The sequence below is a fragment of the Mugil cephalus genome, chromosome 14 (genome assembly GCF_022458985.1).
Source record: "Mugil cephalus isolate CIBA_MC_2020 chromosome 14, CIBA_Mcephalus_1.1, whole genome shotgun sequence".
Lineage (NCBI taxonomy): Eukaryota > Metazoa > Chordata > Actinopteri > Mugiliformes > Mugilidae > Mugil > Mugil cephalus.
Genome location: NC_061783.1, coordinates 1,247,204 through 1,274,130, shown reverse-complemented (window position 1 = coordinate 1,274,130; position 26,927 = coordinate 1,247,204). Strand labels below are relative to the sequence as shown.

Sequence of the window (26,927 nt, the reverse complement as noted above, 5' to 3'; positions counted from 1 at the left end):
AAGATTATTTTACCCTTTTATCTAAGGGTATAACCAGGCATTTCCAAACTGTGCCATTTGGACACATTTTAAATAAAAAAGCCATAACTTTTGAACACTTCAACGTACTGTCATAATAAACTCAATGATTATTACATGACTTGTCAATTCTTCTTGATGTGACCCAGCGCAAGCTTTACCAGGGCTCAGAGTCAGGAGCCCCAGCCCAAGGAGAACCACAACCCCAGTGTGGAGCACATGGGTACTAATACCAGAGAACCACCATAGCCACAGGGCATGGTGGTATGGGAAAGAAAAGTATTTTTTTTCGACTGAAAATACATCTGAAATGGACAGCTTGGACCCTTGGACCGTGGATCAATACAAAAAGGCGTGTCTCTCTTGTTGGATTCCTATCAGGCTTCTCCGGTGAGTTTATGCTTGTTTCTCATTTTTATTGTTTAAAAAAATAACGTGTTGGTGTGTACAGAGCTCCGATTTGTTCAAAAAACTACTTAACTAGGCACTAAACTAAAGTGCCTGGAAAGTGTAATCCATATGCAATAAGTGTACTTGACTACATTATTTTGAGACACCATTAAGATACACTTAAATGTATTTAAGTAATTTTTTACAAATGTGCTTGGTTTCAACTTAAAGTACATTTTACTACGCTTTTAAGATACATGACAACATAGTTATAATGTGTAGGAAATTTTATGGACATGTGAAATTAACACAATGTAAATATAATTTATATGAATTCATAAGGTGTTACCTTACTTGTGTTATTTTATTAAATTCAGTAACACATACTGACTGAATTTTGGCAAGTTAATAATGTGCTATGTAGTTCATGCTTGGTGTGTAAGGACTGAACAACAAACAAAACAATTTCCCTTCAAAACAGAATTTCATTAAACTTACAATTCATCTTTAAATCAAGATAAGTTGTGTCTGAACAAATCCAAATTTAAACCAAATATGGCATGGTAACATCCACTGAACAAAATAAACAACTATAATGCACATTCACTTGTTGCTGGTTACAGTTTCTTTTTAAACACAAAAAGAAAAATCACTGTTGCATTTCCTTCTAATCCCTGCTCTCATGTGAGACACATTTTTTCCTGGAAAGTGTGAACTTTACAGACACTGTACTATCGATTATCAGTATATCCATAGACGGGTTTGTGTATTTGCTGTTATTTCAGGGCCCTAATCTCCATGGCTTTTGCCAAAGACCTATATTTGTCAGTCATTTGTGCATGATGAGGTGATGAGATTGAAGGGTGTTGTGGTTCATTCATGATGCTTTTGCTCATCTGGTATTCCACATATCTGTAAAGATGCAAGCATAAAAACACATGTCAGTAAATCCCTTATAGTCATTTATTTAATTGCATTTAAAAAAAAAAACCTTTGCTTCTCATATTAGCAATATGTCAATCTTAATATTAAGTTCATATTCATTTTATTAGGTACTGCTTAAATATTAGGACAGACTGATGCTTTAGTGGCTGAAACCAACTTCAAGTGGATAAAGGTAAGTCATTTGAAGTATAGAGTATATCTTATACATGATATACCTGTACCGGGCCAGTCTGTGTCTGGGTCATTCAAGTAGTTGGTGATAATGGACAACAAACAAATATTGAAAATGTATAAAAGATTTGTCCTATTTTTTGTGTACTATTATAGCAATATTAGAGATGCTGGTGAGTGGACTCTTCTCTTGTGAACTGAAAAAGGTTGTTCTTTATGTTTATTCCCAACTAATTAATTTGTGGCTTTTTTTTTTAACATAAAATGAGATGTATATATTTTTAAACTGATCAAAGCACACTAAACAAAAGGACTCACTGCCTACTCATTTGTATTGCTGCATTGTGTAGACTAATAGACTAATTTATGATTGAAATTTGTGAAATTATTGAAATACTTATTTAAACTATATTTGATTACTATTATTAAAGTAGTATTATTTTTAAAGTAAAGCAAAAGTTAGTATCTTACAGGAAAACTAGTATATGGAAATTCATTAAAGATGAACTGATCTTTAATACATTCAAATCATACTGCTAAGTAATGCAATAAAACATTATTCGAAGTTTTCTTATTATGAACACAAGAAAAAGTCTACTTAAGTACAAGTAATGATTAAGAGGACAAGCCGTTATAGAAGATGAGAGTGTTCAACAAAGACATGTTAGAAATGTGAGTTTATAACTAGATAAAGATCAGATCACATTTTATGTTAATTCCACAGGTTTCACAAAATGTTCTCTCTTGTAATATATGCAGTCCTATTTGATTCACACAGTGCAGGCATAACATTATGACCACCTCCCTAATATTGTGTAGGTCTCCTTTGTGCCTCCAGAACAGTTGACTCATCAGAGAATGGACATGGGCCTTCTGAGGGGGGGCAAGGGGAACAAAGGAATATAAAAAATCTCTGTGTCATGTGTCTCGTACGTTTCCATGGCAGAGCTTTAAACACTGGGAACACTCCTCACCCTGAGTGTGACTTCCATATAAGGGAAAAATACGTCACACAACCGATTAAGGTGACTTTCCTCATCGAAGCTACTAATAGACTCAACAGCTGTTCCTCATATGTGCTTATGTGTTTTATTTGTTATTCCTAAAGCGTTTTTGTGTGTGCATCTGTGTCAGGCTTGTCATAAGATGTTCAATGTTATTTTCTTCACCTTTTAGTGGTCATAATGTTATGCCTGATTGGTGTGTAAATATATTGTCAAAAACAATAAAAATGATACTTAAGAGCTCAGAGCTTTAAACCACCTGAACAAGCACTAAGGCTACCGTGGCAAAGAAAAATATTTTACAGGATGGAACCCAGCTCATATGAGGGACCCATCTGCTTGAGGCCGGATGGGTAGAGGGACACTAAAGAGAGGAGACAAGAGGACTAGAAGCCACTGTAGCTGTCAGTTAACATGTTTGAAAACAGCTCTGCAGCTTACATGCAAAACCTTTGGCCTCGTCTTTGCAACATGTTGATCTCTTCTGACATCGCCACCACTGTTTGTACTGTTAGTGTGCCATCTCTGTCATCAATTCAGTGCAATACATCCTCCACTTGTAAATATTAGTAGTGTACAGTTATGTCCCGCACACTAATATTATTAAATCAGTGATTCTGTTAATGTCTTTTTACTCTGTCATTGTAAATTTTAATTCCATAGAGACAAACATTGCTTCAGCAGCCACAAGTGCACTGCATTTGGAGAATGACAGGCTCCTCTAGAAATAGCATGTACAAAGCATGGATGGGAACACAAATATGTGGAAAGTTAAGTTCAACTACAGTTGTAAATTGTATGACTTTGCACCTGATGAGGAGATCTGCCTCACTTTCTTCTCTCCGCAACATTTTTTTCTGCAGCACACGAATACCAGCCTAAACAATGCAAACAGAGGCACTGCCAAGCTGGGGATTCCTGCCAAAAGAAAGATGACTGCATTGATCCAGGAAGGGTAAGGAACTGATGCCAGAGCTGGGAACATCTCCTGAAAACAAACAAACAAAAAAACTAAAAAATAAGACTAATGTAGTTGGTGTGCAGGGAATATTACACACCTTGTATAATGTACAAGGTGTGTATAATATAATATAATGTTGTAATGAAGAAAAATGTAAATTGATCTTACAGAATTCGGGTCCCACACTAAATACGTGAGCTTCTCTTGGGCTTGAGTCACCAGATAGAAAATTAAGATAACCAAGACGATTAGAGGACTGACGAACCTCCATGAAACCTGCCAGAAGATGGAGGGCTTATATCCAACCATGAACCTTATGTCCTCATTGAACCTGGCACATGAAAGAAGGTTTTTTTTATTTGTTTTGAAAAGTTTTTTAATACAATATGTTACTCATCTTAGTGTGACCGAGTTTATACACAAGCACCAAAAGACAAAGAGTGGGAATGAGCTCAAACCTGTCAATGCCGTAGATGTAAACGACAGCTATCATTTCAAAAAATCCAATGGTCAGGAGTGGAACCGACCCTGCAAAGTTGTCGAAGAGAGTGACCCAGTAAATTCCTGAACCCTGCGCAAACAGGAGGGAGATGACGAATGCCACAAGACATGTTAGTCCTGAAACACACATTCACAAAGAAAAGTTAGTTTGTCTTACGAGCAATGAAGAGATAAACACAAAACTTGTTTTATTTGGAGGTTAAAGGATGAGTTACCAGTCAGTACTTCATGGGGCCATTTTTTAGGGAATACATTTAGGTCTTTCAAGGGGACCACCACTCCTTCAATGTTGCCAAACAAGGTTGAGAGTCCCAAGCAGAGAAGCATGATGAAAAAGAGCACGGACCAGATTGGGGATCCAGGCATCTTGGTGATGGCCTCTGTGAAAACAATGAAGGCCAGACCTGTCCCCTCCACTCCCTGAACAAACACAGCACTGATCAGAGAGAGGGAAACTAGAATAATACAAGAAACTGATGCATCTCCATCAAAACAGTCACCTCACTGAGAAGCTTCTGCAAGTCACAGGTTTTGATGTCCAGTCCAATAACAACATCAGGATAGGAGCTGTTCAGATGACTGAAAGCTGCATCATAGTTGCCTACAGTGATGCTCTCCTCAGGAAGCTCAAATGCATTCGATAGTGTCATGATGTTACTGGGGAGACAATGTGTCAGAGATTTGTTTGGATTTCTGCAGACAATTTAAGAACACATTCAGATTTTCTGTTCTGTTATATTACAGTGAGGTCTTGTATTCTTTTTAAAGCTATGATTTGAAATACACTATTGTTTTTGACACCAGACAGATTAGGTGTACTTGCACGAAGTATTAGTATCGGATCAGTATCACCGATTCATTTTACTCAGTATCAGATCGGAAGGGAAATCTGTGGTATCAAACATCACCACCAAACATCTGGATATGTACTTGCCCTGCCCGTTTTATGGAGGATTTCTTGAGAGGCAACTTATATGGACTCAGTGCAGCCAGATATCCCAGAATGCATTTCAAGAATGCTGTTGCAGTTCCAGAATGACAGCCCTGTTTCCTGTTACCTCTACCTTTGTGATATTGCCAGTCAGTTGAATATTAGCAACGCTTTCTGTATTGGCCAGAAAGATAACTGGTTCGTGATTGCTTGTGATTAACTAACTGCGTGTGACATTTGATTTCACGAGAGGGTTTCTCCACATCCGCGTGCAGGCAGTCAGATCTGAATAGTGTAAATGCCAGGACTTTCTATATAATTTCATCAGCTAGTCATGTGAAAAGAACAGTTGCTGTATATTACCAAATGTCTGTAAAGCTAGCTTTAGTACTCACTCATTGATACAGGTGTCATATTTTTCAGTGGCCCTGAAGCCAATGATGGTGTAGGTGACCGTAGCAGCATAGACTGATGTGAGGCCAGTTACGACAGAGAGAATCACAGCATCTTGCACACAGTTATTGCTTCGGAAAAGAAATAAAAACTTATTTAGTACTTGCTTTGTTTTTGTGAATGCTATGAAACAGAGTTAAAATGTAGGTTCAGGTCTTCCAAATGTGACTGCCTTACTGAACAGGGTTGTAGCTTGAGAAAGAGATGAGGCCTCCCCATGCCAAACCAAATGCATAAAAGACCTGGGCACCTGCATCCAACCACGTTGTTGGTTTCATCAACTCATCCACCTGCAACGTTGAGGATAACATTGTGATGTAGTTTTAACCAATGAGATACAAAAAAAAAAATGAGTAAAAAAAAAAACAAAAAAACATACATCTGGTGTGAAGAGGAACTTTAGCCCACTGAAAGCTCCTTTCAGAGTCAGTCCTCGGATCAGGAAGATGGCCAGCACTATGTACGGCAGAATGGCTGTGATGTACACTGCCTGAGTTCATGGCAAATGCACAAATTTATGTTTAAAACAAAGCAGCAATAACAAGTTTTAAGTTGAGTAGAGTAAGCAGAAGATATTTACCAACAAACTCATGAGCTGACAAGTTGAAGAAGAACTATGACATTACTAGCAAGAACTAAATAAGCATGGGTGACAGAGTGAATTTAAGGTTCAACAAACCTTGCCTGAAGTGCTAATTCCTCTTATGCAGCATATAGCAATAATAGTCCAGGCGGACAGTAGACAGACTACTATGGGCCACTGGATTCCTCCAGACTCAGTGATAGCCGTTGAACTATTCAGAGTCACTCGGTAAAAGAAATAATCCACAGTGGAGCTCTGCTGACATTCTGGTATAAATCCTGAGGGGGGAATGAATATACCTGATAAATAATGTAACTTGAGGTTTCTAAAGATGTGTGATTTAATACCTGTCTTGTTTTCACTGAGAGGACACTGCGTCCAAGGCAGAGGCTCTTGGAAAGAATTGAAGAGATACCACAAGATCCAGGCTATTAATGTGTTGTAGTACAGTGCGACCAAAAAGGACACTAGCATAGAGGCGATACCTGTAATACAGCAGGATTAAGTGTAAATCACAACCAGCCAAAATCTTACTTTTGTTACAATGATGAGTTTACTCACCAACACCTGTGAGGTAAGGGTTGATGGCCCTCCATACTCCCACGCTGCCTTTCCTGAGTCGCTGACCAATGGCAAACTCAAGCAGCAGGAGAGGCATTCCCTCCAGCACCAGCAGGATGAGGTAAGGAATCAAAAAGGCACCTGGAAAATTAAAGCGATGAGCAGTTCAGGGGTTGAGAAAGCGGCAAAGGGGATGGTAATGATTGTGGAAATGTCACAGTTTGGACAGATTGCCATGTAATTTTGTCATGATCATGGTCCTCAGTAGCTTGGAAGCCAGATTAACTTCCCCTCATACAAATCTTTTGTGGCAGAAAGTTGGTGGAGTTGCTTTTTTGTAAAGTACTTATGCTCTGGCACAGTACTACTAAGTACTACTAAGAACATAAGTGCTGGTTCAAACACGTGTCAACAAAAACATTATCACATTAGACAACATTAGGACACTTCGTACCTAATGGAGCAGTTGTGCTCAGTGTTCATGCAGAGGTGGACCTTGAAGGACACATTTTACTGTAATTTGGGAATTCTAAACCTCATTGAAAGACATGGGGACAGAAATAAAAATGTGTATGGAAGTTACCAAATATGGTAAGTTTAGTGAAAGGGTTAAGCTGAGCAGGCTACACCAAACTAGGTCCTCAGAGTATGAATCTTGTTGGCTTTTTTGGATTGTTCCTTGAGATCCATGTGCATGTTATGCAGTCACGTCCAATTTTTCAGTATCAGGCATTACTTTGTGTTGCTGGCTTCTATTGAAAATGAAGTCAAATGAAAGTGAAATGAAATGAGTCATTTATATTAAGGATATTCTGCAGCTCTCTGTGTTTCAGAGTTTTATGTTTTGAACAAACCATGCTTAAATGACAGCACAATAGTAGCCAGTGGTCACTTTGGCATGGTTAAAGGATAACATGTGCTGTGCATAATTTAAAATGTTTATGATAACAGTAATTGTTAGCAGTTAGGCATTAATGATTGTATGTTCTTGAACAATACGGATGTGTCATTATGCTGATAAGCATAGTTTATGACTATAATTGATTCTACATGTTTTGATATGATTTAATCAGTTGTTTCCTTAAGATTAAATGTGATTTAATAACATAAAAATGTCATTGCTGCTATTTTGGGTCCATCAGCATAGGACACATTCTGTTAGACACAAATGTCACACAGCCTTGACATTTGGTAGTATGAACAATGAACTGTGGTTTTAAGTTTGCATGATTAAAACTATCTGGCTAATAAGTAACAGAAAAAGAATAAATTATACTTCCATTATATACATGTTTTTCCGTTCCCTGGGTCTCACTCAACCAACTTAATGCAGATACGCACACGCACATATGCATTTTAAATGCATAACAAAACATTGTTAGAATTCTATTTCAACTTATGCAGTGAACAGATGATCACAGGGTCTCTGACTGTACCTCATAAACCACGCCATAGGTTAGTTATTACCTCAGAAGACCTACTACTACTAAGAATCATTAATGTAGGTTGACGGCAAATTCACAGACAGTATTGTAACCATGAATGAGTGATATATTTAACTTTCCAGAGATTTTACTTAAAGTGAAATGTTTTGGGTGTTTAAGTGATACTACAAGCCTGCTGTAACAAATCAGAAAACACATATACATAAACATATACATAAATGCTGTAAATTCCAATAATAGCATAATCATTTCAAAGTACCACAACCACACATTGACAGTCGTTCGACAGCTTAACCACATGTGTACATTTAACTTACCTCCTCCATGACTTTGACACAAGTAAGGAAATCGCCACACATTACCAAGACCAATGCAGAAGCCCACACAGGTTAGTATATACTGGGCTTTGTTGTCCCATTTAGGCCTGTCCGCGTCCTCTTCCTTTTCCATCCTCTCCAAATCTTCATGTCTAGGGATGCGGAGATCCAGTCCTGGGTTGGGAAGTACCAGTCTCATGATGCCTACATGTGCACTGAAGCCACAGAAGTAGTGTCTGCTACCTTTGCAGCTCAGTGAGGGGTAAGTGTTTACGTATGAGCGTCCAGATAGGAGCATTGTTGAAGTAAGTTTACAATCGTTTTCTTTATCTGGTACAGATAAAGCAAAGGCACACTCTGTTCGTTTGTATTTATTCATAACCATTCAGGTAACTGATGTAATTTTTTAATAGTGAATATTTGGTTTGGCCCAATATTATTTTTATTATTAATATTATTATTATTGCTGTTGTTATTATTTTCATTTGGCAGTTATTAGCCTCCATCGTGAAAGGACCCTTGAATTGTCAAGCTCTTTCTTATTAAAACAGTTAAAAGATTGGTCCAGTAATCTAAAATAAATGACATAAAAGCAATCTTTTCCAGATTGGCTCTTGACATTTGTGTTGTTGTTTTTGATATGTTCCTAGGCTGGAAAAAGCAATTTTTGGTTAGTTGGTTGGAATGGTGATCCAGGGACATTGCTGGGTCAAAAATAACCCCTAGATTTCTAATCTTTTATTGGACAGACAGGCCAAGGGCACCTATATGCTGCTTTATCTTGGGAAAAATACCATCGGGGGCAATAATCAATGTTTCACTCTTATCAGAGTAATTTAACATGATTATCATTTAGCCACTAATTGATAGTAGTCAGGTAACTAATTAAGGAGGCCAATTTATGAAATTCATTGGCCTTGAATAAGCAAGACAACTACATCATCAGCATAGAAATGATATGAAATATTGTTAAACTTTCTGTTTATCTGTCCGAGGGGAAGAACATAAAGAAGGACAGAATGGGTCCAACGACAGAGCCCTAAGGAACCCCACAAAACAGTTCAGTGGGTTCTGACAAGATATGGTTCACAAACACCCTAAAACTTCTGTCAGAAAGGTAGGACGACAACCAGTTTAGGACTGAACCAAACATTCCAACCATATTATGAAGACTTTTTATGATAATTTTGTGGCTGACCGTGTCAAAAGCTGGCGAGAAGTCTAACCCCCTGTGATATCACCTAAAATCACCGAAAGTTGTTCAGCCACAAACCTTTCCAAATTTTTTGAGATAAAAGGAAATTTAGAAATTGGCCTGTAATTCTCAAACTGTAATGTAGTGTAACTGTAATGATCCAGACTAGTATTTTTAAGTAACAGCTCAGCAAACATTTATACAACAATTTATATAGTATTTTCTACCTTTCTACTTCAAAGCCAATAGGCTAATCTACAGTTTCGGGTTCTTTCTGATTTGGTTATATTTGCCTGCCATTTGAAAGTATCTCATGTGTTTATTTTGTAAGATTTTGTTCAAATCTGTTTATTAGTGTTGTAATTTGTTCTCATGAAAATGTATCAACAGGGTAAACTCTTAGAAGTATTTTATTTAAATAGTTTGCTCTTGAAGTATGCATTCATGAGTAGATTTCAAACAGATTATAACAGTATTATAACAGTATATATCATTCTGCCATATAACAGTTTATGTCAGAATAAGTGCAGTGTTTCAATACACATCAAACATTTAAAAATTCAAATTCAAAATCATCCTCCATAGCACACCAAAAACTAAAAGGCACACATACCATCATTTTCTTTCTTTCTTTTTGATCAACAACATTATACATTGTGTAAAAGCTTTTACCAAGCAGTGATTCCTCTCTTGAGGATAATTTACAGCATCTTCAAATAAAACTTTTTTTATACATTAGACATGTGTATGTTGTAAACTTACAATGTTAACAGAACAGTTAAATAAGCTCATTTGTTTTCTTACAAAGAATAGATGAAAAAAAATTATATCATTCATATGTGTGTGCTAAATATGAAACTAAACCTAGTTAGCTTAGAGGAAAAGAGTATAAGGAGGAAAACAGCTCAACCACATTTTGACTTTAACAGAGCCATGCCGCCTGCCTCTGTTCCCAGTCTTTGTGCCAACCTAAACTGACATGCTGTACTTTAGCTTCATACACAGCATATTTTCCAAAATGAAAACTATTCCTTGAATACACAAGACACACTAACATATGAAACATGTTACAGAAGGAAACAAATATTGCAAAAGCCTTACCAATGAGCAGCATATAACAACAATGAAGCCACTAAAAGATCTAGGCGTGTCTAAAACTTTTTCTCATTCATCTGTATTTTGGCAGAGATCGTGTCCAGTGTCTTGTCACTGTTGTCCCGCTTGCAGCATTTCCTCTGGATGAATTTGAAGATGGCGAACAGGGGGACTGCTAAACTGGGAATTCCGGCCAGGATGAAGATGAGAACGTATATCCAGGAGGGATATGCACGTGGTTCAAGGGTTGGGAAGTTCTCCTGTGGCCAGGGTAGAGAATAATGTTATAATTTATAGCATACGGAGGACACACAAGAGATCTGAAACAACAACGATTGTTTACAGCCTTCATTCCAGAGCACACTTACCGCCTCCTCATCCCAGACCAAATAGGTGAGACTCTTGGTGACTTGTGTAACAAAGTAGAAAATCAAGATGAAGACCATAATGAGTGGACTAACCACTCTCCATGTCACCTGCCAGAACATGTTGGGCTTGTGGCCAATCATAAACTCAATGTCCTCGTTAAACCTGTTTGGAAGCAATAAGAGAGAGGTTTAATGTAGCTCAGTAAAAATGAAAACACTCATAAAAGGTCAACCTTGTACTTTTATTAGTCACAGTAAATGAAGCAACACGTGTGGCTGTCAGTGTATTCCTGGCAGGTTGAGGCTGAGACTCTTTAGTTTAATCCAACTTTGTGTCCCAAATGGATGCATGACAAAATATGACATAATGACCTCTTATGCAAATTTGATATGCTATAATAATTCTGATTATACAATTCAAATGTCTTATTCACTGCCTTGCTTGACAGCTTCAACAAAAAAATATACATTCTGTACCATAGTGTTGCTACATCATAAGACGCACTCTGTACTTCGTTATCTCTCCTGTGATGGCTGCAACACATTATCTCTGATCCAAGGTCAGAATACAATATGCTCTGTCATTTCTGGTGTGTGTCTCATGAAATAGAAGTCACCAACTCATGCCTGCTCAGCAACTAAAATAATTAGACTCTAGAGTCATGCTAGCATTTTGAATTTCCCCTAAACGGATACATCTCTGTCAGATCCGATTTTCAGTTATGTGGAAACGGTTGGCATTTAGAAGCCATCGAGGCTAACAATTTAGCAAGCTAAGGACAGTATTACTTATATATAGGAGATGCGGAGGTATAATGAAATGACTGATGGAAATAGGGATGGTCTATTATTATAGAAATGGAACAAATAAGAACAGACTTACCTATCTATACCATAGATGTAGATGACAGAGATCATTTCACAGAATCCAATGACCAGCAAGGGGATGGAGCCTGCAAAGTTGTCAAAAAGAGCTAACCAGTAGTTCCCAGAGCGTAGGGCAAATATGAGCCCAAGAGCCAAGGAAATTAAGCAAGTCAGAGCTGAAAGAAAACAACAAAGATCTGGTTACACAACTATTTGTAGATCAAAATGTTTAAAGTTAACATGAAAAACGTATTTGATATTTAGTAGGAAATTTAGATAATTGCCTGAAAAAACTTCTTTGGGCCAAGTACGTGGCAGTATTTTGAGATCTTGCAAGGGAACCACAACTCCTTCAATGCTCCCAAACATAGTTGAGAGGCCAAGACAGAAGAGCATGACAAAGAAGAGGACAGCCCAGAGAGGGGAAACGGGCATCTTGATGATGGCCTCTGTGAACACGATGAAGGCCAGTCCTGTCCCCTCCACACCCTATGTGGAGCAAACATTTTAATTATGATCCTATGTCAAATTATTTAGAAATAGATGATAAAGAAATAGATGATTGATAAAGTCATTCAGATCTATGGTTAAAGACACAACAGTTCCATACTAACTTGACTTAGGAAAGTTTGCATGTCACAGGTCTGTAACTGCAATTCTTGAATGATATCTGGATTTGTCTGGTTGAGGTGGGTAAAAACATCGTTGAAGTTACTCTCTGTGATGTTGTCTTCAGGGTAGTTAAAGGCATTCATCAACTTCAAGATGTTTCTGCAATAACAAGTGCATTCACATGAGGTCAGCCTAGTACAGCTTTATCACACTGTTTGGTTGTAAACTCTTCTTTCGGGTAATCTGAAACTCACTCTCCCATGCAGTCGTCATATTTCGCTGTTGCCCTGAAGCCAATGATGGAGTAGATAACTGTTGCAGAGTACACAGAGGTGCAGCCATTGATGAGGGAAATGAGAACGGCGTCCTGCTCACAGTTGTTGCTGCAAGAACATATTGAGATTTAGGGAGAGTGAGTGAGGGGAACTCCAGGACAGACAGAGAGTTTATCTATGGTTTCAAACATTTACTTACTGAATAGAGTTGTAACTGGAGAAGGAGATGAGACCTCCAAAAGCTAAGGAGAAGGAGTAGAAAACCTGAGCCCCTGCATCCAGCCAGGTTGATGGATTTTTTAACTCGTTCACCTAAAAATATAAAGTATATTCTCAATAAAACTGATGAATATTTTCACTGCCATTGGCCATTGTTAATAATTAATGTTTGCCAGTAATGCAGACCAGGGTTATAGTTTTATCTTATGTTCAGTGTTCCAGGGCTACCATATACACAGTATAATGATGGTTATTGAACCTGGAGAAGTGATTTAGAGTGATGAAATAATGATCCAGGTACATTATTTATGTTGTTGCTATATACTATACATAGCAGTGCTCTGTTTCAACATCCATTATCATTTTTAGTATCTTTCATTGGTACTATGATTGAGATTTATCAGGTTCATCATTTAGCATATGTCAAAATCATGACTTAAAACAGATGGATAGACTGTACATCTGCCGGTGTGAGGTACTCAGTCATTACTGCAACCACATTGGGAGCAAATGGGCTTCCATTTATGACACAGTTGTAATGCAGTTGGATGACGCTAATCCTACAGACAAATGTTGGCTGATGTGTGACAAGAGTGCTTACATCTGGTGTGAACAGGAACTTGATTCCCTCTGTAGCACCTTTGAGAGTCAATCCTCTGATAAGGAAGATGGTGAGAACCAAATATGGGAGAGTGGAGGTGATGTACACTGCCTGAGAAACGATGAAATGGCACATATAGTTGAACAAGCTTACATTAGGAATCACTCCCACTTTAGATTTCTCAGACATAGCTTTCAGACCTTGCCAGTGGTCTCAATACCACGAATGCAGCAAACATAGAGCAGAGTCCAGGCGGATATCAAGGCTAGCACCATCCACCACTGAAGACCCCCAGACTCATCAATAGCTGTTGAGGTGTTCAGAGTCTCTCTGTACCAGAAGTAGTCAACAGTGCTGCTCCGTGCACACTCCGCAACCACACCTACAAAGGATGGATAAACAAATAACACATAACATAGAAGAGGATGTCAGTAACTTTTGAAGGAAACTACAAACCACACATATATAGATTTTTTTCTAGCCTTGTTGTAATCTTGTTAGGTGAAGGCATACCTGTGCGGTTGGCATTGAGAGGACATTGGCTCCAAGGCAGAGGATCTTGAAAGGAATTGAAGAGATACCACATGATCCAGGCCATGATGGTGTTGTAGTACGCACCCACCAAAAATGAGACAAGCAAGGAAGCAATACCTGGAACAGAGTGAAACTAGAATTACAGTCTACACTAATTACAGAAGTTACAGTTTAAATCTATGTGTGTTCCACTGCAATATATTGCAGAGTAATCGAGATTTATATATAAAAAAGAACGAATAATTATTCCTGCTTAGTAATGTAATGAAACAGTGAAGTTTGAACTTTGGTCATTTGGTTATAAATTTCCATTGCATCGCCATTTTGTCTGTTAGACATTTGTGAACAAAAACACATCTTTGACCTCTCAAATCTTTGACCACTGAATTCTAAGCAGCTCATCCTTGGGTCCAAGTAAATGTGTCTGCCAAAGTATGACCCTCAAGACCTTTGATATCACATTCACCAGAATCAGTAAAACGTTATAATTTGCTAATAAACCCAAATATGTGAGGTTGATCTGATTATAGTGAAGGCTGAACTAAACTTTTGATAAAGGGATCCCAGTTTGTCCTAGATGTTTGAATGTGAATGTTTTGATTCAGCAGTACATTTTATTACCTGTCACTATTTAAATTTCAGTTTTAACCAAAGTGACTTCTCTACAGAGACACCATGACAAACATTTTTATAAAAATAAAATCAAAATAAAAATAAAGTGGCCATGCTTTTTTGTACCCACCAATTCCCGTCAGGTAAGGATTAATGGAACTCCACACTCCCACACTGCCCTTCCTCAGGCGCTGACCAATGGCAAACTCTAAGTGCAGCAGCGGGATTCCCTCCAGGACCAGCAGGATAAGGAACGGGATCATAAATGCTCCTAGAAGTACCACATATGCATTGGTAAATGTGCTGTGATTAATTTTATTCTACACTTTAAGGGAGGAAGGTAAATATTTAAAAGTCAACTTAATTCACAAAAGTGGCCCCATAAAGACACCCATAAACCGTTAAAAGCTTTGTGCATGTTTTATTACATACAGTAGGTACCACAATAACCAAGATTGAGATACACTTATTATTTGAATAGCAGTAACGTTTGAAAATAAGAAATATAATGAAATATTGTAGTTTTGTTAGAAAAGCATTGATTTGATACATACTTTTTGCTAAAAGCTGAAATCACAAATTAACACTAAATTAATTTTCAAAACACTCTCGACTGAAATAATAATTATGATAATAATAATGATGTTCATTAATAATATGTAACAAAAAAAAGAAAAGAAAAAGAAAGAAAGAAGGGTTTTTGTCATTGAATATTAAATTGCAGACTAACAGAAATGTCTTGCTATCCTTGCTTACCTCCTCCGTGACTTTGACACAGGTATGGGAACCTCCAGACGTTACCAAGTCCCACACAGAAGCCCACACAGGTGAGCAGGTACTGAGCTTTGTTGTCCCACTTGGGTCTGTCCCCTGATTCTTCCTTTTCCATCCTCTCTAGGTCCGCATGAGAGGGGATTCGGTTATCTAGCCCTGGGTTCGGTAGCTTCAGCTTCAGCTTCATGGTGGCTTTGTGTAAACCTCACTGGATACAAAAATGGAAGATGAAGCAGCTGAGTCTCCCTTTGACAACCAGTTGTTAGTCTTGCAACCCTTCAAGTGGTTGTATGTTTTCCCAGATGTATCTCCTCTCTCTATAGGTAGTTACTGATTCTCTGCTGATGCTCTCGCTCGGAATCCTTTACCCCTACTGTTTGTCCTGTGAGGTAAACTGAGGTATTTACTGTGGCACCTAAACTAAACCGCAGTTATCAGTAGCTCATTACAGTCTGTGTTGTATTATGTGATGTCAGCAACTTGGACCAGAAAGAGGTGCAACCTCCTCGATAATAGTTAATGCATCACATGAGATGCTGCCACCAGCACGGTTCCCTGACGATGTTTAGTATTCAGAAATTTGTGAAGCTTTGTTAGGGGAAATAATAACACAGAATGTTGGAAAAACTCGCACAAAAAGGAAATGTCTTTATATCATACAATTTCTTTTAAATAGATAGATAGATAGATAGATAGATAGATAGATAGATAGATAGATAGATAGATAGATAGATAGATAGATAGATAGATAGATAGATAGATAGATAGATAGATAGATAGATAGATAGATAGATAGATAGATAGATAGATAGATAGATAGATAGATAGATAGATAGATTTATCCCTGGATAAAAAATAAACAGATATGAAGTAAATTGATGGCAAAGCACATTTTGGTCTCTCTCTGATAGAGAAAACGTGGCATTACAGCCAGAGGCACAACAGTTTCCATCATGGTTATCTTAACCATCTGGCCACATCTTTTTATAGTCCTTGAGAAATCAGATGAGTTTATTGCAAGCACATGTACACTGTGTACAAGCACATTATTTCAGTCTGTATATGCCCATTTGGTCCATATTCTCAAAATGACACATTTCAGAGTAAGTAGTCTAAATAACAAGTAGCTGTCAAAGTGATTTTTGTAAGCTTGTTCGTTATAGATCATGGTGTTTCTCTTGGAGTGCGATCACTACGCAATTGTAAGTGCATATAAACCTTATCAGTGTTCCTTTCTAATTCTACAATTATTAACCACAGAAAGACTGGTGTCGGCATTTACAGGGTGTATTTGGACTGTAAAATTATAGAAGTCATATATGGTGTTACTTTTAGGATGTCCATATAGATATAGATACATGTGCTTTATGTACATTACTGCTGTTGGTGGGGAAACATGGAAAATGTAGCTTTAGACATGTGGAAGGAAATAGACAGGGATAACTCTCATGTTTTTGTGTCCAGGACTAAATTAAACATTTCTTTACAGGAAAATTAATATAAATAATAATATTTAAGTTTTTCTATTTTTCATTTGAACCTACACAATTTGGTACATATACTGTCCAAAAGTGGACTTGGTTCGTTTTTTTGGGGGGATATGCCACGGCCTGGGTAAATGAGAACCTTTAATTCAATTCAATTCAATTCAGTTTTATTTACAGACATATATATTGGAAAAAAGGTTTTCTGACACCCTTAAAATTTTACACAAAGTAATCCACCACAGATTTTCAATGGGGTTCATGTCCGGACACTGAGCTGGCCACTCTAAGACCTGGATACTGTGCTCCTGCAGCCAAGTTCTACTGGCCCTGGATGTGTGCCAAGGGGCATTATCTTGTTGAAACATCCAGTTTGGACCTTGACGCAACAGTGCACGTGCAGGAAGGGAGCGTGTGGGTTTGGAGAATAACACAATGTTTGGCAGAGTTCAATGTGCCATCTCAACAACAGCAACTCGTGCATCAAACCATGATAGTGACTCCACCATTTTTGACAGTAGATACTGTACATGCTGGAGATAATGCTTGGCCTGGCCTTCCGCGTACCCTCACATTAGCAGGAGGAAGATAAAGTTGGAAACTGGAATCATCTGATCAACAGAATCTTCTTCCAATTCCTGACTGTCCTGTTCTTGTGTGTTTGAGCCCAACAACTCCAGGCTAACCTCTGTCTCTCATTGATCAGGGGCTTCTTGACCTTAAGCCATGATCTAGAAGTTGACCCCAACAATGGACACCAGTTTGGATTGACCAATGCTGTTGAACCTCCTGTGATGTCATTTGGTGGTTCTCTCTGCACATGTGGATCATGACGTGGTCATTTCTTGCTGAAGAAACCCTTGGACGCCCAGATCTTGGATGCAATCTGGCGGCAGCTGAACTCTTCCTGGCTGAGAATCTGTATCTTCAGGGGTGTTTCCTGCATTAGGTTCTTTGTTTTTAGCAATTTTTGTCTCTGAAGAACTATCAAATGTACTGACTTTATATAGACACGAAGGATGGCAACAGAAAAATGTCTTTTAATAAAAAGCACGGCCTTCATTAGTGGATCACTGGTACCAAAATGACCCAATACCCAATATTTTGTCTGTGACTGTACTACAAGAAATTGCACTTGAAGACCTAGAGTGAATCTTAATGCAATATTTCAGAAATTCATTTTTTTTTCCACCACTGTATGTCTCTGTATGTCTCACCATTCAGTCAATGCCACTTCAGACCTTTACAGTAGACCTTTTTCAAATTATTGACACCACAGGTGGAATTCATATAACTGTTAGGACCCACAGTAAGCCATTGTTGCACCAGCATTGTTGCCACAGTTACCTTGAAAAAGTAATCCAAGAGAAGCAGAATTTTGAGGTGTGGAAAAAGACAATAGTGATAACATTTCTCATTTCCAAGCACACAATTATGGAAATTTGAAATTTTACAAATCTTTAATTATTTGAACAGAAGATGCAATACACTAAAATACACAGAGATCATTACATATTCTTCTGGGATATAATATCTTTTACAGTCTAAATGTATGAGTACAATGCATGCAAAAGAAAGGTTTTTGATTTTAGATGACTAATTGGACACGCACATCAAAATAGTGTAAAAAATAAGTGAAAATTACCTTTTGCTAAATCTGTGCATTACACCATTTTTACTTGTTCTACTGGAACATACATAGATAGACCACAAAATGTTGAGCATCTTTGGGATGTGCTGAAGAAGGCTTTGAACAGTGGTCAGACTCCCATCATCATTACAAGATATTGGTGAAAAATGAATGTAACACTGGATCGGAATAAATCTTGTGACATTGCAGAAGCTTACTGAAACAGTGCCACAGAGAATGTGTACTGTAATTAAAGCTAAAAGGAGTTCAACAAAACATATTTTAATGGATTTCAGTGTAGCCATATTGCAAGGTAAAGACATTAAACATTCTAACGCATTAATACATATATTTTCTTCTTCTTCTTCTTTTTCTTCTTCTTCTTCTTCTTCTCAATTTACATGCTTAATAATACCAAATGAGCAAAAATGTCTCAAATCAATTTAGCATGTGAGCTCACACTTATCAAGCAGGAGGGTCTAACAAAATGCTTTTTCAAGTGTTAATCTTGGCAGAGATGGTACTGGTACCATGTGCATTAGTTTTCTTGCTGCAACATTTTAGGATTAACTTGTACAATGCATATCCGGGAATCATAAGACTGGGGACTCCGGCCAGAAGGATGATAAAAGTGGAAACCCAAGCAGGATAGGGTAATGTCTCCAAAACTGGGAAGTTTTCCTGAAATGATAACAAAGAAATAAAGTCAGTTTTTATTATGAATGAATGAACTTTGAATGTTGTCACTGGGATGATGGTTTTGATCCATCATACCGAACTTGGATTCCAGGTGATGTATGTCAGTTTGTCTCTGATTTTGTTGACAAAGTAAAACACAAAGATGACCAAGATGATCAAAGGGCTGACCACTCTCCATGTGGCCTGCCAGAAGATGTTGGGTCTGTGTCCTATCATGAACTCAATGTCTTTGTTAAACCTGACCAAAAAAAGAAGAAGAAGAAAGAAAGAAAGAAAGAAAGAAAGAAAGAAAGAAAGAAAGAAAGAAAGAAAGAAAGAAAAGATTAGTAATATCTGTAGTATTTGATATAGTACATAATCCAGGCATACACATAATATTCAACACTTTCTCACAGCAATTCATATTCATGCAATTGTTCAATCAGCAAAGTTCTTTTATTTTATGCTTTTACCTATACCTATGAGAAAAACATGTGCTATTCCTCTTGTCCAAATGAGCACAACCTGTCATACAGTAGACACAAGGCACCTCTGGGGAAGTTGTATAAGGAGCATTGCTGGGCACTGTAGGATATGATGGCCATTGCAAAAAAAAAAAAAAAAAAAATGTCAAAAGGGTGTCACCCATTTCTTATTTTATTTATTGGGCCTCAAACAATTGCTTAGTTTGCCTTTTTTTCACAGTGCACCCTTGCAGTTTTCTACTAGTATGAAGGAAGCTGCAACCTCTAGGCCTGACAAATTAGTCCAACACAGAACAAACTGCAGCTCTTCAAATTGCCACTTTGACTCTAAATGTGAATCAGTCGCCACAGTTTAATATCTAACTTTACAGCAGAAATAAACATATTTATAGGCTACTACAAAAGCAGCCGCAATCTCTGTAGCAGATTTACTTACTCATGACAACTGTGCCTAGGGTGAGTTCTTATGTAAGAGTAATTTAATGAAAGGAGTGGCCACTTTGAATGGAAGATGAGTGCTGTCTCAGGTTGCTAGCTGTTTGTCCAGGGTTGTCCATCTCAGCTCACAATTTTTTAATTAGTGTGGAGTTGGGTGCACACTGACACTCTGAAAACCCACAGGATTCTTCAGGAATCCTATGGGTGATGCCTCTGACTGTTTGTCCCTCTGGTCACACACAGGACTGTCATCCATTTATGTCACGTGTAGCACAAATACTAGCATTTCACTACTACTAGTATTTCATGCACTCCCATGAGACTGAAGATATAAAAAATAAGTTAAACTAGTTCAAGTTAAACTTGTCATAAGAATGCAATATTCTACTGGAGTTACAGTGGCTTTCACACTTACCTATCTATTCCATACAGGTAGACAACAGCCATCATCTCACAAAAGGCAATAATGAGCAGAGGGATGGAGCCTGCATAGCTGTCAAACAGAGCTAACCAGTAATTACCCGACTGCTGGGCAAAAATCAGGGCCATCAAGAAGCACGAGAGGCACACAATTCCTAAAAAACAAAACAACCCTCAAAATAACATCATGTTTGTCCTCAAACCCATGCCATGTGTCGATGTGACTGTGCTGTGTACCTGTGAGCACTTCTTTGGGCCACTTTTTAGGAAAGATTTCCAGATCCTGTAAAGGAACAACCACTCCCTCAATACTTCCAAACATGGTGGAGAGGCCAAGGCAGAAGAGCATGATGAAAAACAGCAAAGACCAGAGAGGAGAGACAGGCATCTTTGTGATGGCCTCCGTGAACACAATAAAAGCAAGACCTGTACCCTCCACACCCTGGAAAACAAGACCAATTTTACTGGCTATGAAGCAATGAAAAATATATCCTGAGGATATAAGGCCTCAAAAATACCATACATTACTAAGAAAAGTCTTCAGGTTGCAGGTGCTGAGATCCAGCTCTCGAATGACCTCTGACCCTGAGGCTGTACCGTTGAACCTTTGCAGCATTTCATCATAGTTGCTCTCTGTGATGCTCCCTTCAGCTAGGTCAAATGCATTCAGCAGCATCACAATGTTTCTGAAAAAGATGATGTAAGAACCTTAGTAAGTGAAAATGTATGCACACACGGTTAGCACATGTTTTTAATTTTGGTTTACTTACTCATTAAGGCAAGTATCAAACTGCTCTGTCGCTCGAAAGCCAATGATAGAGTAGATAACGGTGGCAGCATAGACAGACGTGCAGCCGTTAATAATGGAGATAATAACAGCATCTTGCTCACAATTATTGCTAGAAGAAAAAGAACAAAGAAATCATCAATGGTTTGATATAAAATTATTCAATTTCACTCAGTTCTATCTATCACACAATCATCAATAACAATCTAACCCATGTAAAGACTCTACCGGACCAGACTCATAAACACAGAGGGAAAGCACTATTAATGGCACTGCCATGTCTTAAAATGCCATATGCAGGTCTGCGTCTGAATGCTCTTGTTTGTATACAAATACAAAAATGAAGCGGACAACTGGTGGTGTGCGTGTGACGTATGGTGATAGAATGCTGTTAGTGTTAGATACTTGATCAGTTTGGGAGTGTTGTAGTGAATTTGGAGGTCCGGTCAAGACCTTGTGCTGTTCTTCACTTTTTTTTGTACATAAAGTGTTTTTGTGTGTGTGTCTGTGTCAGGTTCCATCTTGTTGGAGATGGATGCTGCCATCAAGGAGTGTTATTGCTATGGGGTGGGGGTGTCTGGTATCTAGGTGGGTGGTACATGTCTAAGTAACATCCACATGAATGAATGCCAAGTCCAGAAGTTTCCCATCAGAACACTGAATTGTCACAAGATGGTCAATGTTATTTACTTCACCTGTCAGAGGTTTTAATATTGTTGCTGGTTGGTGTAAGGCTGGAATCATGTCTTCTGAACATAAACTGTGATGTAGTCACATGTGCTTACTGAACAGGGTTATAGCTGGAGAACGAGATAAGACCTCCAGAGGCCAGCGAGAAGGAGTAGAAAACTTGTGCTCCTGCATCCAGCCATGTGGACGGGTTCCACAGCTCATCCAGCTATAAATTGATAATATTATCATGTCAGCATTTGACAATGTCTTCAAGGCTAACAAAGAAGCTGAGAAAATTATTAAATGATGACTTTACTGACATCTGGTGTGAAGAGGAACTTGATTCCCTCTACAGAGCCTTTCAGAGTCAGGCCTCTGATGAGAAAAATGGTGAGGACTGCATATGGCAAAGTGGAGGTGATGTACACAGCCTGAAGGAAAGGAAAGAGAAATCAAATATATGCTTTAGTTTTTATGATAAAAATACATGATTGGTCGGGGCTACTCTACTTTGGGAAGAGACTTTTTTAAAAGTAGGTACTTTGACATGTCATAACAACTTCAGTTATCAATTTGCTTATAAAGTGATTTGAGACCTGGATATCCACAAGTTATTCTGGATATGTGCAAATATTGCAAGGCTAATGTTTTCATGAAGATGTTTGAAGGAATTAAAGAGGGAGGCTTTGTTCGTATGTCTGGCACCAGCTTTGGAAGGGAACATCAGAGGCATATTATTTTATATGAGTAGTTTAGGAGACGTACCTTTCCTGTGGTCTCAATCCCTCTAATGCAGCAAATATAGAGCACACTCCAAGCAGCAACCAAGCATAATACTATCCACCACTGGAGGTCTCCAGCCTCCTCGATAGTCTCTGAAATATTCAATGTTGTCCTGTACCAGAAGTAGTCCACTGGAGAGCTGCGTTCACATTCTGACACTAGACCTACAGGCAGGGAAGTTTGAATAGTTTGAATTTCCTGTGAATTATTGGACTGAAATTGAAGACTGTTAACATCACATGCCTGTGAGATTATCAGTGAGAGGACACTGGCTCCATGGCAGGTTGGTCTGAAACGAGTTGAAGAAGTACCACATCACCCAGGCAATAATGGTGTTGTAGTACAAGCCTACCAAGAATGAGACGGTCATGGAGGCAATACCTGTAACAGAGGAATAAAAGTAACTGGGTCAGTTTTGCAACACAGACATCTTTCTTGTGTGTTTATCTACTAGATAACAAACTGGACTAATAGCTACTCGTGTGTGTGCTTACCAACACCAGTCAGGTAGGGGTTAATCGCAGCCCAAACACCTACACTGGCCTTTCTAAGGCGCTGACCGATAGCAAACTCCAAGTACAGCAAAGGTATACCCTCCAAAACGAGCAGGATAAGAAAGGGGATCATAAAAGCTCCTGGGAAAACACCAATATAAACTTAGATAAGTGGAAAAATACAAGGTAGACATGTGCAGAAGATATCCTTAGATACATTATATTTACAGTCGGCTTTCAACAAAATAGAAATAATTTGCCTTATAGCAGGCTGTATGCTATATTCACCAGGTCATTATTATCTTCATAATTCCTTTTATTTCCAGTGTTCCTAACAATTCATCCTGTACATTCAGCAATTATCAGTTTTTCTGAACATGTAAGACCTGTGCAGAGAGAGTACTATATGATGGCAACTAAGATGGAAATTTTATTGTCTTTGTTATCAAGCATGACAGAGCAAATAGAGCATGTTCAGGGTTGAAAGTTCATTCTGTTGTCAGGATTTACAGATAGCAGAGATCTAAATCAGCTGATACGAAAAAATTGAATGCCACACCAATTTATGATCCTCGTGTCTAGTCACTAGTCAATAGAAATCCCTGTGCCTTGACATGTCATGCCCAATGCAGAAAGGTGGTGATTATATTCAGCTTGTAAATGATACTCACAGAACTTTCAGTTGAAACATGAGCTTAATTTTAATGAATGTCGATAACAGACATAGGTCTCCTACACTAAAGCAGCTCATGTTTTACCTTAATTGACATCAAGATATTGATGATATTGTCGAGAAACTTGATTTTCTCTTTTAAAATGGTTCCAGCTAGTATCATTGATGTCTAGAGATTTTACAGTAAGTTTGAGAGAGATATCATCCTTATGGAGCAGTTTGTTGTTCTGGTGGTGGTTCAACTCTTAAAAATTTGGTTGCCTTTATATTATGAAGATATGTAATATATTATTGGAATAACTGTGGTGATTCTTCTACTATCATAAAATCAAAATAAGATTAGATTATATTTTTAGTTGTAGCTAACCGTTCTCAATGTTAGCATGCCAGCATGCTAAACTACAATATTCACCATGGTAAACTGCATGTCAACATGTCAGCATGACATTTACTATAGTCTATAATGTGCCAAATAGAAGAAAAATTCTCAAATGCTTGCATACTATTATGCTAAAGTATCATGACCATGGTAAACGCCATGCTAGCATGCTAACATTTACCTTAGTAGCTCAGCGGTGTTTCTTTGTATGACCTCATGGAGATGCTAGGGTGGCTAATAATGCTTTTGTTTGAATTATTTTAACAAAGTAAATATGCAAAACTGAGTTATTTAAGTGATGCAGATTATCCATTCTGTGCAGCCTAATAAGAGCAGCATGTGTAGTGCTATGATTCCTGCTGCTCTGACACGTTTATCTGTTAAGTGATATATGATGACCTTTAGGGCAGCAAGACCATGTTTATGTATACATGTGCTGAGGCCCATGGCAGCCAAGAGCCAAGTAGTTTTTTCTCTGTTGGATCTGTTAGGTCAACATAACCGTATGTAAAGTTAAAGCACTCTATTTGTGACTAAATAAAAATAAATCAAACAAAACATATTTGCTCTAAAATATTAAGCTTCACTTAATTTCCATTCACCCAATAGAGTTCTGAACAACTTTGAATTGTGAAAAATGTATGCAATACTTCCTATAGGTTTTATTTTCCCAAACCAGAGTCCTGCCTTCAATAAAGACATTTACGCTCAATCAAATAGTACACTGTATTAAAAAAAATATATAATGCAATACTTAAAGACACTATATTTAGCAGAAAAAATGTACATTTTTTTCTGAATATTACTGAACAATAATAATAATATTCTTATATTTGAATTTAAAGATGAGCAAAAAATGTCCAATACATTTTCTGAGAGCAGTTTAGTTTAGTTTTTCTTTGACATTCCTCTCCAAATTTCTTTTTCAGTTTCACTATAAAGAACTTGCCTCCTCCATGGCTTTGACACAGGTATGGGAACCTCCAGACGTTACCAAGCCCCACACAGAAGCCCACACAGGTGAGCAGGTACTGGGCTTTGTTGTCCCACTTGGGTCTGTCTCCTGCTTCCTCTTTCTCCATTTTCTCCAGGTCCCCATGGGAGGGGATCCGCTCTTTAAGCCCAGGGTTGCGAAAATTCAGTCTCATGGCCTCTGTTTAATTAAACAGGCTTCCTCATTAAGGACTGGGAGAGTCTCTGTGCTGCTTGCTGCCAGAGAGCACAAGTGCTGATGGTGTGTGTGACAGTGTTTTGCACATTTCGCCCCAGAGTTTATCTATCCAGCTCATCTGTTCATGAGAAGTGAGGTGACATGTGTGTAGCCATCATAAAATAGCCCTGCCAATAATTAATAGGCTATCGTGGTTTGTCTGTGGTGGACAGTTTATACGATGGATCTGCATTTTTAGTTAAATTTTAATAATATATGATTTTTTCAAAAATGACCAACTGGAGAATGCATGCACAATAACTTAATGAACAAACATACTGCAAGCATGCCAACCTACTATGTGTCTGAGGGACTACAGACAATAAATTATTATTATAAACTTATTATTATCAAAGTGCAAAACTTAGTTTAATTAATTAATCTCGTCAACAACAGCAACATCCCTAAAAGATTCAGAATGCAGGTTAAACTGGCTGAATTCTATAATGCAGAGTTGGGTTCTGCTACTACTAGAGTAGCCCACTACTCAAAATAAGACGTTGTTAAAAGTTTTTAACACCTTGTTTATTCTGGTGATAACAAAAGACCAATAAAATCCTGATAACGCAACCTACACTTTCTTGACGAAAAAAACAGGACAAAAGACAAGGACAAGTAGTGCAGACGAATCCAGACGAAGGAAATACACAGACTAGCTGTACTGAACAGAAAGAATTACACACTGAAGAGAAGGGAACACACCACTCTGGGCTGTAACATACAAGTATGAGTGTCCTGTAGGAACAATAAAGTACCAGTATAGCATAAACATGTCATGACCACCTTTCAAATATTGTGAATGGACATGGTCCTTCAGAGAGTGTCCTGGTAACAGGACGTTGTTAGTGGAGGTATTTGGGTCCTGTGGGTTGAGGCGATACTTGATCAGTTTGGGCTTTAGTGAATTTGGAGGCCAGGTCAGCACATTGTGATGTTCTTCATGTTTTTTGAAACTTTTGGCCTCCTCTTTGCAATGTGTCGATCTCTTCTGACATCACCGCCACTATTTGTTCTGTTAGTGTGCCATCTCTGTCATTCGGCCAATTCAGTCCCTTACATCCTCCACTTGTCTTAATACTAGTTGTTCTGTTAATGACTTTTCTCTCCATTTTTGTAAAGTTTAACTTTTCTTAAGTTAAACTTTAATTTGGTACAGATACTCTATCAGCTTGGGACTTTGGAGGCCAGAACAACACCTTTGCTGTTGCTATATATATATATACAGAGAGAGAGAGAGATAGATAGAGAGAGATAGATAGATAGAGAGAGAGAGAGAGAGAGAGAGAGAGAGAGAGAGAGAGAGAGAGAGAGAGAGAGAGAGATGCACTTGCATATCTTGGTTCTTTGAACTTATTAGCTACT

The 26,927-nt window shown here is 38.1% G+C and overlaps 3 protein-coding genes across 4 annotated transcripts; all 3 read right to left on the bottom strand.

Moving 5' to 3' along the window:
- Positions 1 to 737: 737 nt before the first annotated feature.
- Positions 738 to 8,542, bottom strand: LOC125019395 (sodium-dependent neutral amino acid transporter B(0)AT1-like). Of its 2 annotated transcripts, none has more exons than XM_047604147.1 (13): positions 8,281 to 8,542; positions 6,519 to 6,659; positions 6,305 to 6,442; positions 6,054 to 6,235; positions 5,754 to 5,864; positions 5,552 to 5,664; positions 5,317 to 5,445; positions 4,491 to 4,647; positions 4,206 to 4,410; positions 3,948 to 4,107; positions 3,658 to 3,820; positions 3,339 to 3,539; positions 738 to 1,320 (listed from the first exon to the last, which is right to left on the bottom strand). In XM_047604147.1, the coding sequence occupies exons 1-12, from the start codon at positions 8,477 to 8,479 to the stop codon at positions 3,357 to 3,359; spliced, it is 1,881 nt and encodes a 626-aa protein (XP_047460103.1). In that variant the 5' UTR covers positions 8,480 to 8,542; the 3' UTR covers positions 738 to 1,320; positions 3,339 to 3,356. The 2 variants fall into 2 exon arrangements, with proteins under 2 accessions (XP_047460103.1, XP_047460102.1); XM_047604146.1 differs by having other exon boundaries at positions 3,339 to 3,516; positions 8,281 to 8,540.
- Positions 8,543 to 9,867: 1,325 nt separating this feature from the next.
- LOC125020627 (sodium-dependent neutral amino acid transporter B(0)AT1-like) lies at positions 9,868 to 15,840 on the bottom strand. Its single transcript, XM_047606080.1, has 12 exons — positions 15,415 to 15,840; positions 14,789 to 14,929; positions 14,026 to 14,163; positions 13,713 to 13,894; positions 13,513 to 13,623; positions 12,892 to 13,004; positions 12,672 to 12,800; positions 12,420 to 12,576; positions 12,090 to 12,294; positions 11,822 to 11,981; positions 10,939 to 11,101; positions 9,868 to 10,830 (listed from the first exon to the last, which is right to left on the bottom strand). The coding sequence occupies exons 1-12, from the start codon at positions 15,617 to 15,619 to the stop codon at positions 10,627 to 10,629; spliced, it is 1,908 nt and encodes a 635-aa protein (XP_047462036.1). The 5' UTR covers positions 15,620 to 15,840; the 3' UTR covers positions 9,868 to 10,626.
- A 2,517-nt stretch (positions 15,841 to 18,357) lies between these two features.
- Positions 18,358 to 25,587, bottom strand: LOC125020035 (sodium-dependent neutral amino acid transporter B(0)AT1-like). Its single transcript, XM_047605242.1, has 12 exons — positions 25,305 to 25,587; positions 23,304 to 23,444; positions 23,053 to 23,190; positions 22,792 to 22,973; positions 22,347 to 22,457; positions 22,140 to 22,252; positions 21,338 to 21,466; positions 21,091 to 21,253; positions 20,805 to 21,009; positions 20,563 to 20,722; positions 19,321 to 19,483; positions 18,358 to 19,227 (listed from the first exon to the last, which is right to left on the bottom strand). The coding sequence occupies exons 1-12, from the start codon at positions 25,501 to 25,503 to the stop codon at positions 19,042 to 19,044; spliced, it is 1,890 nt and encodes a 629-aa protein (XP_047461198.1). The 5' UTR covers positions 25,504 to 25,587; the 3' UTR covers positions 18,358 to 19,041.
- Positions 25,588 to 26,927: the final 1,340 nt, after the last annotated feature.